This window comes from Mercenaria mercenaria, chromosome 2 (genome assembly GCF_021730395.1).
Source record: "Mercenaria mercenaria strain notata chromosome 2, MADL_Memer_1, whole genome shotgun sequence".
Lineage (NCBI taxonomy): Eukaryota > Metazoa > Mollusca > Bivalvia > Venerida > Veneridae > Mercenaria > Mercenaria mercenaria.
The window spans coordinates 32,817,097-32,835,943 of NC_069362.1; the positions used below are offsets into that span (position 1 = coordinate 32,817,097).

At 36.6% G+C, this 18,847-nt stretch overlaps 1 protein-coding gene across 1 annotated transcript in view; it reads right to left on the reverse strand.

Moving 5' to 3' along the window:
- Nucleotides 1-18,847, reverse strand: part of LOC123563660 (cholesterol transporter ABCA5-like) — a 109,367-nt gene that overhangs the window by 36,752 nt on the left and 53,768 nt on the right. The window contains exons 13-14 of the mRNA XM_053525156.1: nt 2,163-2,301; nt 1,376-1,466 (exon numbers count right to left, since the gene is read on the reverse strand). Of these exons, the coding sequence (XP_053381131.1) occupies nt 1,376-1,466; nt 2,163-2,301 (230 nt within the window). The remainder of the gene's footprint in view (nt 1-1,375; nt 1,467-2,162; nt 2,302-18,847) is intronic.

Genomic DNA, 18,847 nt, shown 5'->3' on the forward strand with positions numbered 1-18,847 from the left:
AATTTCTTTTTTTAAATAATTATGGTATTTGCTTGTTACAAGATGGACAGTAAATCCCAAGTATATGCTAAATATCAGTAGTCATTTTAGGAGTGTAGGACTAAGCCCCTGACAACTGCAAACAGAATTTTATTGAAAAAAGAATCGCTAAATACAAACAAGAGGACCATGATGGTCCTGAATCGCTCACCTATTTCAACATGACCCAGTTGATAAACATTCAGACCAACTTTCATACAGATCCCATGAAAAATATGGCCTCTAGAGAGGTCACAACGTTTTTTCATTATCTGACCTACTGACCTACTTTTTGATGGCACGTGACCCACTTTCGAACTTGACCTAGATATCATCAAGGTGAACGTTCTGACCAATTTTCATGAAGTTCTTGTGAAATATATGGCCTCTAGAGAGGTCACAAGGTTTTCCTATTTTTAGACCTACTGACCTAGTTTTTGATGGCACGTGACCCAGTTTCGAACTTGACCTAGATATCATCAAGGTGAACATTCTGACCAATTTTCATGAAGATCTTGTGAAATACATGGCCTCTAGAGAGGTCACAAGGTTTTTCTATTTTTAGACCTACTGACCTAGTTTTTGATGGCACATGACCCAGTTTCGAACCTGACCTAGATATCATCAAGGTGAACATTCTGACCAACTTTCATAAAGATCCCACAAAAAATGTGACCTCTAGAGATGTCACAAGGAAAAGTTTAAGCACGGACGGACGCACGGACGACGGACGCTGCGTGATCACAAAAGCTCACCTTGTCACTATGTGACAGGTGAGCTAAAAAGTGCATAACTTCATAAAAATAGTAGCAAGATTTATGGAACCTACATCATTCAGTTAGTTTTATCATGGTGCATCATGTGTGAAGTTCAATTCAGTCGTAATACATACAGTGAAACACCGCTCGCTCGAGCACCGATGACTCGAGTACCTGGGCTCGCTCGAGCAATTCATGTGGTCCCGGCCGATTTTCTTCTATTTTCTATGTGAAATTACCATGACTGGGTCAAGCATCGGTAACTCAATCGCTCGAGCATGACACATGGTTAATTCGAGCAGTTTGCTCGTCCCCTTGCGACCTCAAGCGAGCGGTGTTTTACTGTAGTAACTAAAATATAAGCTTTCTAAGAATCATTAACATGTTGTTTATACAGGATACCAATGCTAGGGATATAGCAATAGCTCTTGTGAAATCGTCTCAGTAAGCTAAAAAGAATTACTGTATAATGATTAAAATCACCTTTCAGAGCAGGCATGGAATATCCAGCTTACACTACTGACTAATTATAAACAGCACTTACATGACTCAGATGCCATAAGATTACACTTCTATTTTAAACAATATAAAACATTTACCTCAGATGGTATCCAATACCAAATCTGTTTTTCAGAAACAATGAAGAACCGCAACATCTCAAGGACCCTCTGTTTATAATGGCTTTCCTGTCTGTAAATCATTTTATGTTTGACTGTTAAAGATCTTATTTCTGATATACGAAAGCCATTCTTCAATAAAAGGTTAACTCAAACATAGCAGCTTATGACATTCGAAGTAATACTTTTGTAAAATAACTAATATTTTCTACTATCAAATATTGGAATGTGTTGTTTATAACACAAAACATATAAGTTATGACAACAGGGCTTACAACCTAGAAAAATAAATGACAAGGCCACAAAGATGTATTTTTGGAAAAATTCTGATTCAAGTTGCTTTACGTACATACAAACAGTTGAACACATAAGAGGTAAGATTTATCCTCCACTAGTGCAGATACAGAGCAATCTGACAACAGTGGGAGAAATTCCCCAGATAACTGAGACAGGTAAGTTTTACATACAGACTGAGACATGTATGGCTCATATAGTCTACCTTTTGTGAACAGACAGAGTGGTTCTTAAATGTGTTCTGTGTAAAGCACCTATAGACAAGAAGACCCTTTTCCTGGATAACACAAGTACACACCTGTTAGCATGGTCAGCAAAACTGAAGAAGATCTCAGAAATTTCAAGAATCTGTACTAGGATTTGAACACAAAAACCTCTGGATTGACAGTCATCAAGTGTGTTACAACTTAACCACAAGGCTGTCCTGTTGTCTGAATAACTAAACAGAATTGGAGTAAACATGGTAAAAATATACCAGCTAATATATCAGCTTCATCCATGAAATGTGTGGTGAGCAAAATAACACGACCATCCTTCTTCTTTTTCAGAACTGACCAAAGGTGTCTTCTGGAAAATGGGTCCATGCCAGCTGTTGGCTCATCGAGGAATATAATCTAGATCATAAAAAGGCATTTCGAAATATCTTAGCATCAAACTATCATGTGTACAGCTTTAAATATAGAACCAACAAGTCAGGTTGCTCATTCTGTCACCATTTGTGAATAGAAAAGGCAAGCATCTTTTACTAGTCATCTAGATATTTTATTCCACCAGAAAAGTAACTAGAAGATGCTTTTGTAAAACAGCGCATGTCTCCCCCACTGCATAGTCGTATATGCAAGAAGTGAATAGGGGAGAAGAGCGAAAGTCAAAGAGACACTGATGGTTGGCTGCAATAGGGATCACCTATTTGGCATGTCCAATCATCCCACTAAGTTTCAACATTCTGGGCCTAGTGGTTCTCAAGTTATGAATTGGATACAGTTTTCTATGTTCGGGCTGCTGTGGCCTTGACCTTTGATCAAGTGACCCCAAAATCATTTGGGGTCATTTACTCTGCATGTCCAATTATCCTATTAAGTTTCAACATTCTGGGTCAAGTGGTTCTCAAGTTATTGACTGGAAAGAGTTTTCTATGTTCAGACCCCTGTGACCTTGACCTTTGAAGAAGTGACCCCCAAAAACAATAGGGGTCACCTACTCTGTTATTCCTACCTCCCTATGAAGTTTGAAGGTTCTAGGTCAAATGGTTCTGAAGTTATAAACTGTCAAAATGGATTTCCATTTCTGTCCACTGCGACCTTAACCTTTAACGGAGTCAGTTCAAAATCAATAGGGGTCATCTCCTCTGCATGACCAATCATCCTATGAAGTTTCAACATTCTGGGTCAAGTGGTTCTAAAGTTACTGAATGGAATTTGTTTTCCATGTTCAGGCCCATGTGACCTTGACCTTTGATCAAGTGACCCCAAAATCAATAAGGGTAATCTAGTCTGCATGTCCAATCATCCTATGAAGTTTCAACATTCTGGGTTAAGTGGTTCTCAAGTTACTGACTGGAAATGGTTTACCATATTCAGCCCCCTGTGACCTTGACCTTTAATACAGTGACCCTAAAATCAATAGTGGGGTCATCTACACCGCATGTCCAATCATCCTATGAAGTTTCAACATTCTGGGTCAAGTGGTTCTCAAGTTATTGATTGGAAATGGTTTTTCATGTTCTGGCCCCTGTGACCTTGACCTTTAATAGAGTGGCCCCAAAATCAATAAGGGTCATCTACTCTGCATGATCAATCATCCTATGAAGTTTAAACATTCTGGGTCAAGTGGTTCTCAAGTTACTGACCGGAAATCGTTTTCCTTATTCGGGCCCCTTTGACCTTGATCTTTAATTCAGTGACCCCAAAATCAATATGGGTCATCTACTCTGCATGACCAATCATCCTTTGAAGTTTCAACATTCTTGGTCAAGTGGTTCTTAAGTTACTGACCGGAAATGGTTTTCCTTGTTCGGGCCCCCAATCATCCTATGAAGTTTCAACATTCTGGGTCAAGTGGTTCTCAAGTTACTGTCCGGAAATGGTTTTCCATGTTCATCCCCTGTGACTTTGAACTTTAACTGAGTGACCCCAAAATCAATAGGGGTCATCTACTCTGCATGTCCAATCATCCTATGAAGTTTCAACATTCTTGGTCAAGTGGTTCTCAAGTTATTGATCGGAAATGGTTTTTCATGTTCAGGCCCCTGTGACCTTGAACTTTAATAGAGTGACCCCAAAATCAATAGGAGTCATCTACTCTGCATGACCAATCATCCTTTGAAGTTTCAACATTCTTGGTCAAGTGGTTCTCAAGTTACTGACCGGAAATGGTTTTCCTTGTTCGGGCCCCTTTGACCTTGACCTTTAACGCAGTGACCCCAAAATCAATAGGGGTAATCTACTCTGCATGATCAATCATCCTATGAAGTTTGAACATTCTGGGTCAAGTGGTTCTCAAGTTATTGATCGGAAATGGTTCTCCATGTTCAGGCCCCTGTGACCTTGACCATTGACGGAGTGACCCCAAAAACAATAGGGGTCGTCTACTCCATAAGTCCTGCCACCCTATGAAGTTTGAAGGTTCTAGGTCAAATGGTTCTCCAGTTATTGATCGGAAATGAAGTGTGACATACGGACAGACGGATGGACGGACGGGCAAAAACAATATGTCTCCCTCAGAGTGGGGGACATAATTATTTGAAGTACTAAGCCAACTTAAGTAGGTACTACAAAACACTCAAACTAAACCATTTTGCCAAAGGAAGTTATCATAACTATCTCCTCTGATTCAGTTTTTTTTTTTCAAAATAACAATTATACAGTTAACATGGTTAAATGATGTATAACTGTAACATTTTAAATTGTCATATCCATTAACATATGCTTAAAAATATCTACAAAAAATTCTGAATTATAAGCATGTAATTTGACAGTCATTCAAGAAAAAGGTAGACTGATGCCGTAACTACAAAACTGGCCAATAAAGAGGTATTAACATTACACCATTTTAAAATATAGTATCTTTTATGTAGTTACCAAACCTGATATTGTTGCCATGCATTATGTTTGTGCTGTGATCACTGATGTGTAAGGGGTATGCATTGCAGAAAATGAAAGCAACTAAAAACTCAAGTGTATCATTTGAGGAATAAGAAAATTCATTGTTAACAGGATGTCACTGTCCGTGAATGCAAAACAACACATTTCATTGATGTAAATGTATATAGTTATTGGAATTCTTTTTTATTTATTTCACTGGAAATAGTAACAGTCTGTTTATAGATGTATTATGCCTTACTAAGTTATTATAATTAATGATAGTGGATGATTGAGCTGTCTTTTAAGACATGTCAACTAAATCTTTTGTTTTCTACAGTAACTGGAAAGTTTCTGAAAGTGTCTTGCACTATTTAATGTTTTTGTTCATACATGTATTTCTATACTTTTTGTAACATCACTTTTATGCACGAAAACCTGACTGCTACAGAGAACAAGAGGGCCAAGATGGCCCTAGGTCGCTCACCTGAGAAACACACCATAACAGTGTAAACATGTTTGACCTAGTGATTTCATGGAAAAAAATATTCTGACCAATTATCATTAAAATTGGAGCAAAAATCTTGAGTATAAGTTAGTATTTTCTTTGATTTGACCTAGTGACCTAGTTTTTGACCCCAGATGATTCATATTCGAACTTGACCTAGATTTCATCAAGGCTATCATTCTGACCAAATTTCATGAAGATCAATTGAAAAATACAGGCTCTATCGCATACACAAGGTTTTTCTTTGATTTGACATAGTGACCTAGTTTTTGACCCCAGACTACCCATATTCGAACTTGACCTAGATTTCATCAAGGCAACCATTCTGACAAAATTTCATGAAGATCAGTTGAAAAAAAATTAGCCTCTATTGCATACACAAGGTTTTTCTTTGATTTAACCTAGTGACCTACTTTTTGACCCAGATGACCCATATTCGAACTTGACCTAGATTTCATCAAGGTGATCATTTTGACCAAATTTAATGAAGATCAAATCAAAAATACCGCCTCTATTGCATACAGAAGGGTTTTCTTTGATTTGACCTAGTGACCTACTTTTTGATCCAAGATGACCCATAATCAAACTTAATGTAGACTTTATCAAGGCAATCATTCTGACCAAATTTCATGAAGATCAATTGAACAAGAGCTGTCTCCATAGGATGACACATGCCCCTGATGGCACTTTGAATGAATAGTTATGGCTGATGTTAGAGTTTAGGACCTTTGACCTATGGAGCTGGGTCTTGCGCACGACACGTCATCTTACTGTGTCACACATTCATGCGTAGTTATTTTAAAATCCATGCATGAATGACAATGATATGGACCGGACACGCCCATCAATGCACTATCATGAAAAATGGCCTTTAATGTCTAAGTGTGACCTTGACCTTTGAGCTACGGACCTGGGTCTTGCGCCTGACACGTCATCTTACTGTGGTACACATTCATGCCAAGTTATTTGAAAATCCATCCATCGATGACAAAGATATGGACCGGACACGAAAATTGCGGACAGACTGACAGACCGACAGACTGACAGACCGACAGACGGACAGACGGTTCAAAAACTATATGCCTCCCTTCGGGGGCATAAAAATACAACCTCTATCGCATACACAATGTTTTTCCTTGATTTGACCTAGTGATCTACTTTTTGACCCAAGATTACCCATATTCAAATCTGACCTAGATTTCATCAAGGCAATCATTCTGACCAAATTTCAGGAAGATCAATTGGAAAATATAGCCTCTATTACACAAGGTTTTTCTTTGATTTGACCTAGTGACCTAATTTTTGACCCCAGATGACCCATATTCAAATCTGACCTAGATTTCATCAATGCAATCATTCTGACCAAATTTCATGATGATCAATTGAAAAATACAGCCTCTATCGCATACACAAGGTTTTTCTTAGATTTGACGTAGTGACCTACTTTTTGACCCCAGATGACCCATTTTCAAATTCGGCCTAGATTTTATCAAGGTTATCATTTTGACTTAACTCAAGGCAGATCAATTGAAAAATACAGCCTCTATCGCATATACAAGCTTTTCCTTTGATTTGACCTAGTGACCTACTTTTTGACTCCAGATGACCCATATTCGAACTTGACCTAGATTTCATCAAGGCAATCATTTTGACCAAAATTCATGAAGATTAATTGAAACAAGAGGACCATGATGGTCCTGAATCATCACCTGTCTCCATATGACCCAATTTTCATGAAGATCCATTGAAAAATATGGCTTCTAGAGAGGTCACAAGGTTTTTCTATTATTTGACCTAATGACCTAGTTTTTGAAGGCACATGACCCAGTTTTGAACTTGACAGGTAGATATTATCAAGGTGAACATTCTCGCCAATTTTTATGAAGATCCCATGAAGAGTATGGCCTCTAGAGAGGTCACAAGGTTTTTCTATTTTTATACCTACTGACCTAGTTTTGACCACACGTGACCCAGTTTCAAATTTTATCTAGATATCATCAAGCTGAACATTCAGACAAATTTTCATGAAGATCCATTGAAAAATATGGCCTCAAGAGTGGTCAAAAGGTTTTTCTATTTTTAGACCTACTGACCTAGTTTCTGACGGCACATGACCCAGTTTCGAATTTGACCTAGATATCATCAAGATGAATATTCAGACCAACTTTCATACAGATCCTATGAAAATTATGGCCTCTAGAGAGGTCACAAGGTTTTTTTATTATTTGACCTACTGACCTAGTTTTTGATGACACGTGACCCAGTTTCAAACTTGGCCTAGATATCATCAAGGTGAACATTCTGACCAATTTTCATGAAAATCCTTGAAAGTATGGCCTCTAGAGAGGTCACAAGGTTTTTCTATTTTTAGACCTACTGACCTAGTTTTTGATGACACGTGACCCAGTTTCAAACTTGGCCTAGATATCATCAAGGTGAACATTCTGACCAATTTTCATGAAAATCCTTGAAAGTATGGCCTCTAGAGAGGTCACAAGGTTTTTCTATTTTTAGACCTACTGACCTAGTTTTTGACCGCACATGACCCAGTTTCAAACTTGACCTAGATATCATCAAGATGAACATTCAGACCAACTTTCATACATATCCCATGGAAAAAAATGGCCTCTAGAGAGGTCACAAGGTTTTTCTATTATTTGACCTACTGACCTAGTTTTTGAAGGTACGTGACCCAGTTTCAAATCTGACCTAGATATCATCAAGGTGAACATTCTGACCAATTTTCATGAAGATCCATTGAAAAGTACGGCCTCTAGATAGGTCACAAGGTTTTTCTATTTTTAGACCTACTGACCTAGTTTTTGACCGCAGTTGACCCAGTTTTGAACCTGACCTAGATATCATCAAGATAAACAATCAAACCAACTTTCATACAGATCCCATGAAAAATATGGCCTCTAGAGAGGTCAAAAGGTTTTTCTATTATTTGACCTACTGACCTAGTTTTTGAAGGCACGTGACCCAGTTTCAAACTTTACCTAGATATCATCAAGGTTAACATTCTGACCAATTTTCATGAAGATAAATTGAAAAGTATGGCCTCTAGAGAGGTCACAAGGTTTTTCTATTTTTAAACCTACTGACCTAGTTTTCGAACGCATGTGACCTAGTTTCGAACTTGACCTAGATATCATCAAGATGAATATTCTGACCAACTTTCATAAAGATCCCATGAAAAATGTGACCTCTAGAGTGGTCACAAGCAAAAGATTACGGACGGACGCACATACGCACGGACGGAGGACGGACGACTGACGCCACGCGATCACAAAAGCTCACCTTGTCACTTTGTGACAGGTGAGCTAAAAAAAAAGCCTTTATTGCATACACAAGCTTTTTCTTTGATTTGACCTAGTGACCTATTTTTTTGACCCAGATGACCCGTTTTCGAACTCGACCTAGATTTTATCAAGGTAATCATTCTGACCAAAATTCATGAAGATTAATTGAAAAACACAGCCTCTATCGTATACACAAGCTTTTTCTTTGATTTGACCTAGTGACCTAGTTTTTGACCTCAGATGACCAATTTTCAAATTCGGCCTAGATTTCATCAAGATAATCATTCTGACCAGAATTCATGAAGATTAATTGAAAAATACAATCTCTATCGCAAACACAAGCTTTTTCTTTGATTTGACCTAGTGACCTAGTTTTTGACCAAAGATGACCCATTTTCAATTTCGGCCTAGACTTCATCAAGGCAATTATTCTGACCAAAATTCATGAAGATTAATTGAAAAATACAGCCTCTATTGCATACACAAGGTTATTCTTTGATTTGACCTAGTGACCTAGTTTTTGACCTCAGATGACCCATTTTTGAACTCGGCCTAGATTTCATCAAGGTGATCATTCTGACCAAAATTTCATGAAGATCAGCTGAAAAATACAGCCTCTATCACATACACAAGCTAAATGTTGACAGACGCCGGACGCCGAACAATCAGAAAAACTCACCAGGTGAGCTAAAAAGTTGTTCATTTTAAGCTTGAATGTCTAATTTACTATAAATATTATGGTTACAGCACTTAACTCTTGCAGAAATACATCGACAATGTTAACATGATTTTCTGTTGCAGAAACTTATGTAATTTTACTTGCAGGTATTGATGTTTTTACATTTAAGATACCAAAACACTGACAGGGCCAATAGCACATTGCTATTGCTTATAACCTCTAGTTTTATCCTGTGTTGTATCATACTATTTTAACAATTACAGTTGGAAGCAGACATGTTATTGGTTATAACGCTATTTGTTATACTAAACTGCAAATAAATGGAACAAAGTTGTAGAGCTAGTCTACATATTTATTTAGATCTACTGAACAACCCTCATAGCTGGTGCCTGCATTTTATTTTTCTGTCCTTTGTAATATTTAACAAAGATTCCACAGTCACACAATACGCCTGTCGAGACCTTGTTAAGTTGTCATTCTTGTAATTGACCTTTGCCCTCTATGTGCCCTTTTAACCTTAACTAGGGCCCGGGTTTTGCACAGACACCTGTCTTACGGGGGAAACTTTGCACCAAGTTACTTCAAAATCCTCCATGCAAAAAATAAAAAATGTTGGAAAAATCTTCTGTATTGCCCGGGCCCTCTGTGCCCTTGACTTGCCCTAAAAAAACTGTTTTCATGCATGACAGGGTGAACATTTGTGCCAATTAATAAAAACCCCTCCATGCTGAAGAAGAAAATTTTTTTTTCATAATAAATCAGACCCAGGGGAATAAAAAAATTTTCCATCGAAACAGAAAAATGGTATAAATTTTCAGAAATGATGATTTTATCAAAGTGAAGTTTCAAAAGCAATTTTCATTTATCATAAAACCCAACCTTAGGGTTCCAATGATTGCTATGGCAAAGACAGCTTTTTTTGCCCACCCAGTGTTTTATTTTATTTTGTTCGCAAGACCACCCCCTTAAGAGCTTGTATCTAAAGGAAAAAACCCCAAGTTTTGCAAAAAAAATTATAAACCAAAAATTTAGGTACATTTTGAGGCAAATTTTGTTAAGTGGGAGTTGTTAGAAAAGATTTTAAAGGAAAGCGGTAGGAAGCCTTTGATTTTTTTTAAAAGCTTCAATTAAGATTCCGTACTTTAATGTATTTTTTATACCAATTGACGACATTTTTAACAAAGTGTCCTAAAACAGCGCGTTCACTATTTGGGACTTGACAGTAAATGAATATATTTAAAAAAGAGACTTACTTAAAAGGAAGTACACAAGGGGAAAAAATTCCATCAAATCCCAAAAAATTTTGTTATTAGGTTTGTTAAAACCAGCAGATGAGGATGAAAAAGTATTTTTTGATTTTCAAGTCTTATTTACATAAAACCCAAAATTTTAGTCAGAAAAAAAAGTTTGAAAAAAAAATTAAGTTTTTAAAAAAGGGGGGGGAAAAATTCGGTCAAAAATACAAATCAGAGTTAGGGGGTTGTTACCACACATGCAAGGGTGATGAAAAAGATCTTTTTAAATTTAAAGTCTTTTTTTATTTGCATTAAGTAGTATCCGAAGCGAAGATTGAAAAAAAAATTTAAATTAAAAAGGGGCATAATTTGTCAAAAAAAAATTAAATTAGGGGTTTTACCCACACTGCGTGTTTATAAACAATACATTTAATTTAAAGTATTATTTTTTAAAGTCCCAAAAGATAGTCAAAAACGAAGCTTTCAAAAAAATTTAACAAAAAAATAATTCAAAATAATCTTGGGCCTTGACTTGGATATAAGGGGCCTAGCCCTAAATACTTTTTTTGATACTGGACAATGTTTATGTGAAGTTACAGTTGTTAAGCAAAGAAAAAAAAGAATGACAGAAAAAAAAAGGTTCCCCGAAAACATTAACCTTAAAAAAAAACAAGTAAACACCTTGGGGACCTTGCCTTGGGTAAATTTGGCTCAGCCCGATCAATTTTGTTTGTATGTGGACAAGTTTATGTAAAGTTACAGAAAGTTAAGAACAGTAACAAGATATGACGAAAAAAAAAGGTTCCCGAAAAATTTTAACCTTAAAAAAAACCAAAGTAAAACCTTGGGCCCTTGACTTGGGGGGGCTCAGCCCTAAATATTTTGTTGTAGCTGGAAAATTTTTATGAAAAATTTTACAGTAAGATAAAAGAATTTTTAAAAACAAAGATTGACAGAAAAAAAAAGGTCCCAAAAAAATTTAACCAAGAGAGTCACGCCAACCCCGACGAAAACGGGGGGGGAAAGTGATAGCCCCCTTTTCTGGATAGGGGAGCAAAAAGGATTTTTCAAAAAATTTAAAATATAAAAAAAGGGGAAATTTTCTCTAAACAGCAAGTAAGTTCGGGAAAGTTTTATAATGGAATGTGTTGTGCTTTGTTTATGCGCCGGGTGTGGGCGATTTTTCAGTGCTTAAAATATTGATAGTTTTTGAATTTTATTTTGTTCAGAATTTGAAAATTGGTATAGGGGATTCCAAAAAAGTCGGGGTTTGGGAAATTTTTGAAAATTTTAAAGGTGAATATTTTTGGTTTTTGAAGTTTTTTTGTTTTTTTAAAAAAATCTTTATTGCAATTTAAAATTGCCAAATTTCATTTCGCATACCCTGCGAATAAGGGTTTTTTCGTGAGCAAATGTCACCGAGGTTTATTTTAAAAAGATAGAGTGCACAATTTTGGGGCAATTTCCCAAGTGACAAAAGGGGACCTAATCCATGATTATCAAAAGATAAAAGAGTTTCGTTAATTCATTTTATAGGGACTCGAGGGGAAAAACAGATTAGACGAGCATGGGACACAACAATGGGGTAAAAAATAAAATTGATAGGAAAAAACTAAAAAATGTACATTAGTTCAGGGGCAGAAAAACATCAAATTTGCTCCGTAAATACAGATCAGTTGAAAATAAACATCCCCATATGTGACTTCACCCTTAAAAATGAATTTCGACATTGTTGCCATAACGGGGCATGGCTGGTAGCTCTTTTGACAAAGGTGCTGGGGAAAACTGGGCCGACTTTTAAAAATGAAACAGTCCTGTAGTGGTAGGCGCGGGGGGGGGCGACCCCTTTTCACAGGGCCTAAAAGTGAACATTTTAAATCAAAAAAAGACAAAAATTTTTCCCCAAATTTTTGGTTTGGTTAATGTTTTACGGCGGAACTCCATAGGCTAGGTTGCCATTATATCCGGCCACCCTTTCCCAAAAAAAAAGGGTTTTTTTTTAAACAAAATATTTTCCTGGAGCAAAAGGGCCCCAATTTTTAAAACAAATATTAAAATTTGACAAAAACCCCCATCATTGTGGGGAAAATTAAATTCCCTTTTGATTTCCCGGAAAAATAGTGACACAAAAATTTTTTAAAGCAGTTAGGCATGTGGCGCTTTTAAATGTCATAAACCCAAAAATTAGCTGGGCTATTTGGATGTAGTGATAACCAGAGATAATGTTTGTCACGGTTTAAATATCGAGGTCATAGTCCTGGACTTGTTAAAAGGGAAAAGAGCCCGTGATATTTTGCTGTGATATTTGACGCTAAAAGTTCAAACCCCCCAGTACAAAAAACTGTGGTAAGGAAAATTACGTTCGATCGACTTGACTATTTCGAAAAGACATACAAAGAATTTTGATTTCTTTAACACACAATGACCCCATTGATACTATATCGATGAATTTGTGGCGGAAATTAAATCATTTAAATTTTCTTAGTAGAAAAACCCCCCCTTTGACTCCCAACTTTTGTGTTAAGACCTTCTTTCCCCTTGGGTTTTATCCCGCGCAACCCCAAAAAGAAAAAAACATCAGAAACAAAAAAAATTAGAAGGGAAAATGGCTGAAAGTAAGTCACAATCGATCCCCAATTTACCGAACAAGTTGCTGAGTGAAAAAAGAGCAAAAAGCTGTGTTGAATAAAACAGGCAAAATTGCTAAGGGGCAGTGATCATAAGGTTTATCAAAATTACCAAAATCTTTTGGGGATACAAATCAGGGTTTTACCATAAAATTCTCCACAGCATCTGCAAAAAGATTTCAGTGACTTCTTTATTGGAAAGTCGAAACAATCAGAAACGTTTAGCATCGAAAACCCAAAATTGTATTGATTAGATGAATAAAAAATGAATACACAGGTGTAATTTGTGATTTTTATCAAGCCTCGAAGCGAAGTGAAATCAATTATCAAAAAGCAGCGAAAAAAATCATGCAAAATAGATCCTACCCCAACTGGTTATTAAAGAAGTTTTGGAATAAACCCAGTGTAACAACAATTATGAAGGGGTTAGATGCTGGATGTCCCCAAAGGTTAAAAACTTTCCCGAATAAGCCCTCTTTAAAAAAGCCAAAACAGATTCTAATTTTCCCAAAAAACTATAGCTGTGTCAAAATTGGTTTTGTCTAAAATCTTAGAAAAAGTGGTAGTGTTCGAATTTAAATCTCTGAGGAAAAACGAACTTATGAGTTTAAACAATTGTTAAAAAATTCCCCCTCAACCCAAACCCCCCCTTTTAAAAATTCAAAAAGACTTTTCAATCTTGGTAAGAAAATGTGGGTATTCTTTTGAGCTTTATCTCTCTGCAGATTTGACACTATTGACCAGGGACGTTGATTATCGCCTTTTAACGTCACTTTTGGGGTTTAAGGGAGCCCCTGATGGATGTGATACCTTTGTGGGGGTACAAACCCTTTATGATGGGAGCATCACCCCAGTTAATGAAAATACAGGTACCCCCAAGGGGGTTTTTGGGAACCCAAAAAAATACACAAAGAACAAAAACCCGTGGGCTATCTGCAGAAAGCACGGACTGAAAAATATTTTTATGCGGGCGATTTGCGTTTATCAATATTTAAACCAAAAATAAAATGTTATTTGGGGGACCCTTCTCGCGTGAAATTGTTTTTAAAAGGTTAGTAAGTTTTGGGAAAAATAAAATGTTGAAATCAATGCTGAAAAAAAGAAATAATCTATTTTCATTGAAAACAAAACACAATCTATTTCAACATATCTGGAAAGTGACGGCTCTGAAATCAAACAATCAGGCGGTAGGAACCCGGTGCTTTCCCGGGTTCGAAATGGGTGGAGCAAAAATGTGATTGGGTGTAGGATTCTATGCACAGTTTCGGAAAAATTTGTAATCAGACAATATATAACCCCAAACGCAACAAATCTTAAACAATTCTTTTTACATCCGTTTGGATTATTTAATCTCTTCTATATGGAATTGAAAAGGTCATGAACAAACTGCAATATGTCCAAAAAAACGGCAGCTGAATCGTAACCGAAAATCCAGATACGACCCTATACGCCTGTTCTGGTGAACACCATTGGCTTCCGTGCAATGTAGGGTAAATACAAAATTATAACACATAAATATAAGGCACTCAAAATCAATCCCAGTTATGTAGCGAAATGTAGAAATATTACACCATCCAGAATTGAGACGCAGAATTTGCATTAAAAAAATGGTGCCCCCAAAGTCGAACAATACGTTTGGGAAGGAGCTTTCGAACGCTGCGAGGTTTTGGAATGCCCCCATTGGTATAAAAAGAGTGCAAGACCCTGCAAAATTTAAAAAAAACGTAAGACGCATTATTTCATACAATTTTGGCAACTAAATTCCACTGATTTTTTTTGATTTAAATGTAGGTATTTGCCCGGCCCAATTTAATTCTTTTATAAAAACTCCCCGGGGACAGAAAATGTTGGCGGGGTTTTTTTTTTTTTTTTTTTTTTTTTTTTTTTTTTTGGGGGGTATTGGTGTTTTCCGGGCCCTTTAGGTAGCGATTTACCCCTCTGGGGTCGCTTTGCTGTGTGAATGCATTTGAGAAAAATTTTGTTTAATTTTGTTGTTCAAATGTAAGAAATTTTTGTTTATTCTGCTTGACCCGGTCTTTGATAGGCGTTAAGTTTAGATATTGTCTTTTGTTTTGTTTTGATCGGCCCCCCTTCCCTTTAAAAAGCTTTGGGATCTTTTTTCCCTAGTAATTTTAATTCTTTTATAGTTTAATTCCCTTTTTTTTTGAAAAATTTTTTAAATGTTTTTTGTAAAGCACTTTTTTAACGTATTTTTTATGAAAAGGTGCTATTAAATGTGGTATATAATAATAATAATTAATAAGACCTAATGGGCAAGGGGAATGTTATTTTTTGTGTCCCCTTTGAAAAACAGGGTTTTCTAGGTACAGACAACCATTCTAAGAGACCCAAGGCAAAAGGTTTCTTTAACAGGAACAGTTTTTAAACAGGGGTCATATGACCTTATCTTTGACCTACTTTAACCAAAATCTAGGGCATGTGCCAACACAGGGAATTTTCCTAATTTTTTTGAAAACTTATGCCCAAAGGTTCTGTAGTAAATAAGTGGCAATGTTTTGAGTTTTGATGAACTGTGACCTTGTCCCTTTAACCCCCCGACATAAATATCGTGAGTTAACAACTGTAAACAAAAGCCTTTTAGTTACTGAGGGAAACAATTTTTAATTTGAGGTCATGTGACCTTGACCTTTGACCTATGATGGCCAAAACTTGGCCCCAAAATAATATCCAAGGCAGTCGGACCATTGCGAGACCAAACATTCTGTAGTTATTGGTTAGGAAGCAAAATTAATGGTCTGCCAAGTGAAAATACAATGAACAAAACAATACACACCCTCTTTGACAGAGGGTATAAAAATTATTAAAATAAACCTTTTGCCCGAATGCTTGGAATAACACATGAAAAATAAAGCTGCTAAACTGCGTTGTAAAAATTTTCATAACAAAAAGAGTTCCTTTTTTGTTAAGACATTTTTTTATACTCAAAAATGAAATTTATACCCAAATAACCCATTTCTACAGAACAAATGATGGAATAGAAGTACAAAAGGGGGGCCCTAAGGCCCCCGTATCGCTCACCTGATTACTGACCTAAAGATAATCAGATTTTAAATTTGACCCGTTTCATTAAGATACGGTCATAATGTGGCCTTTTAAAATGTTAACTGCTTTTTCCCTTTTATTTTAATCCGGTGATAGTTTTTGACCCACTGACCCAGATTTTAAATTGACCCAAAGATCATCAAGATTAAAATTCTGAAAGTTTATGAGATACGTTTAAATGTGGCTCAGGTGTTAACAAGCTTTTCCTTGATTTTACCCAGTGACCCAGTTTTTTGACCCCCCTGACCAGATTAAAAATTGACCCAAAAAAATCATCAGATAACATTTGACCAAGTTTTATTTGATAAAAGGGGTAAATGGGCCTCTCAGTGTTTAACCCGGTTTTCTTTTATTTACCTGGTGACCCGTTTTTTATCCCAAATGACCCAGATAACGGACCTTGAGTCATCAAGATTAAAATCCCGACCAGTTTCATGAAGATTCGTCTAAATGTGGCCTCTACTGTTAAAAGCTTTTCCTTTTATTTGACCTGGGCCCCCAGTTTTTTGACCCCCGATGACCCAATATAAAACTCTTCAAGATTTTATTGAGGGTAAATTTGGCCAAGATTTTAAGATATGGCCAAAATTGGACCCCTTTGGTGTTAGTAAGCTTTTCCTTGATTGACCGGGGATGTTTTTTAACCCAGATGACCCCTATCAAAACTTGTCCAAAATTTTTTTGATGGTAACATTTTGACCAGTTTTTAAGTTGGGGCCCAAAAATTTTGACTCTAGGTAAAAAAGCTTTTCCTTTATTTTTCCTGAGACTAGTTTTTGAACCCAGATGACCCAATTCGAATTATCCAAGATTTTAGAGGGTAACATTTGATAAGTTTCATTAAAATTGGGCCAAAATTTTTGACCCCCGAGGTTAAAAAGCTTTTCTTTGAAATTTTAATGGTGACCTAGTTTTGCCCAGAGACCCCAAAATCCGAATCATCAAGTTTTTTAGAGTAACATTTGCCAAGTTTTTTAAGATTTGGGCCCAAAAATTTACCTTAGGTATTAACAGTAAATTTTTGAAACGAGGCGGAGACAGACGACTGCAAAGACGCAACCCGGACAAAGGAGATTTCTAAAGTCCCTTTTCACAGTGCGCTGGTGAGCTAAAAAAGGATGCAATTTTTAAACCCGTGTTCTGAAACGAAAACATTGAAAGCAAAAAAAACCCCCCATGGAACATTTTAGAACATTAGAAAACCTGGGAAAAATTTTTTAAGGTAGTGCCAATGAAAGGCTTTCCCGTCTGAGAATGTCCAGGGATTTCCATGGAAAAAAAACATGGAAATTTTTTCCAGGAGTATTGGAACGGATTCCATGGGAAAAAACCCGTGTTCCATGGAAAAATTTAATAGTAGTACCCTGGAAAAATTTCCCCGATACACCCGGAAATATTCCCCGGTTATGGAAAATTCCCCAGTTCCCTGGAAAATATTTCCCCGGTTACCGGAAAAACTCCTGGAAATTTCCCCGGTTTTACCCGGAAAACTCCTGGAAATATTCCCCGGTTCACCCGGAAATAATCCATGGTGTCCTGGAATTTTCCCCTGGATTCCTGGTGTATTGTCCAGTCTATCCAGGGCATATTTCCATGGATTTTCCCTAGTTTCCATGGATTTTTTTCCATTGTATTGCTGCTTGAAATTTGAAAAGGTAGGCATATGGGGTCAGTCACAGACTTCAAAGCAGAAATTACTCGCCGAGTTTCTTACTGAAAAATTATGTAGTCAAACCTGATTTTGATCCCTAGTAGCTCAGTCAGGAATAAAAGATTCCTCATGATTAATTTCTTTGTTCAAACTCCTGTTCTGCCAAACTTTCCATTAACCGACAGAATGAAGACAGTAAAATTCTGTGTGATGTTTAAAGAGATGAAGTACTTTCACATCTCCGATATGTTCTGGTGCAAAACATTTACTGAAAATTGTTGGAAAAAGAAACATGTTAATCTCTGAACAAGGGACATACATCTGCATGTATTTCATGCAAGTAAAACAAAGCATTAATCTAATTTAAAACCACAATTTATTTTAAAATATATAAGGAACAAAGCATTAATGTATAATGAATAAAAGCATTTAAATTTTGTTCAAAACCACAATCCATTTTGATATTTATCAAGCATTAATGTCATTTATAACACAGTGACGCTGCATCCATTTTAGTGCGCCTTTGTCCTGGATGGTTGACCAAGTCCCTTAAACCGTTCCCGCACCATCACCGGGGGTTTTATGCTGGAAATTCTGAGCTATTACATCTGAATGAGAAAAATCATTTTTTTATTAGGAACATGTTAATTAGTCCATTTTTCAGGATAACATCGTTATGTTGAAATAAGTGAAATTCATGACTATGTTTTGTGAATATTGTGGAGTACTCTCACGTCAGATCAATATCAACTAGAAAAATTGCTTTGTAAAAAAGCGCACGTTTCCTCCAACCTCCCTTATCTGAAGTAGTATAGGCAAGAAGTGTCTACAGGAAATACAAAGGTTGCCGAAAAACTTTAACCAAACTAGAATGTGTCCATGGGACACAGATGCCCCCACTACATGACAAATACACAAATTTTTTCCTAGGGCGGGGCCTACATAACTCTACAATACTGAATGCAATCCGGACGCGAAACCCCAGGGGCACAACCAAATGCTGACCAATATCCCT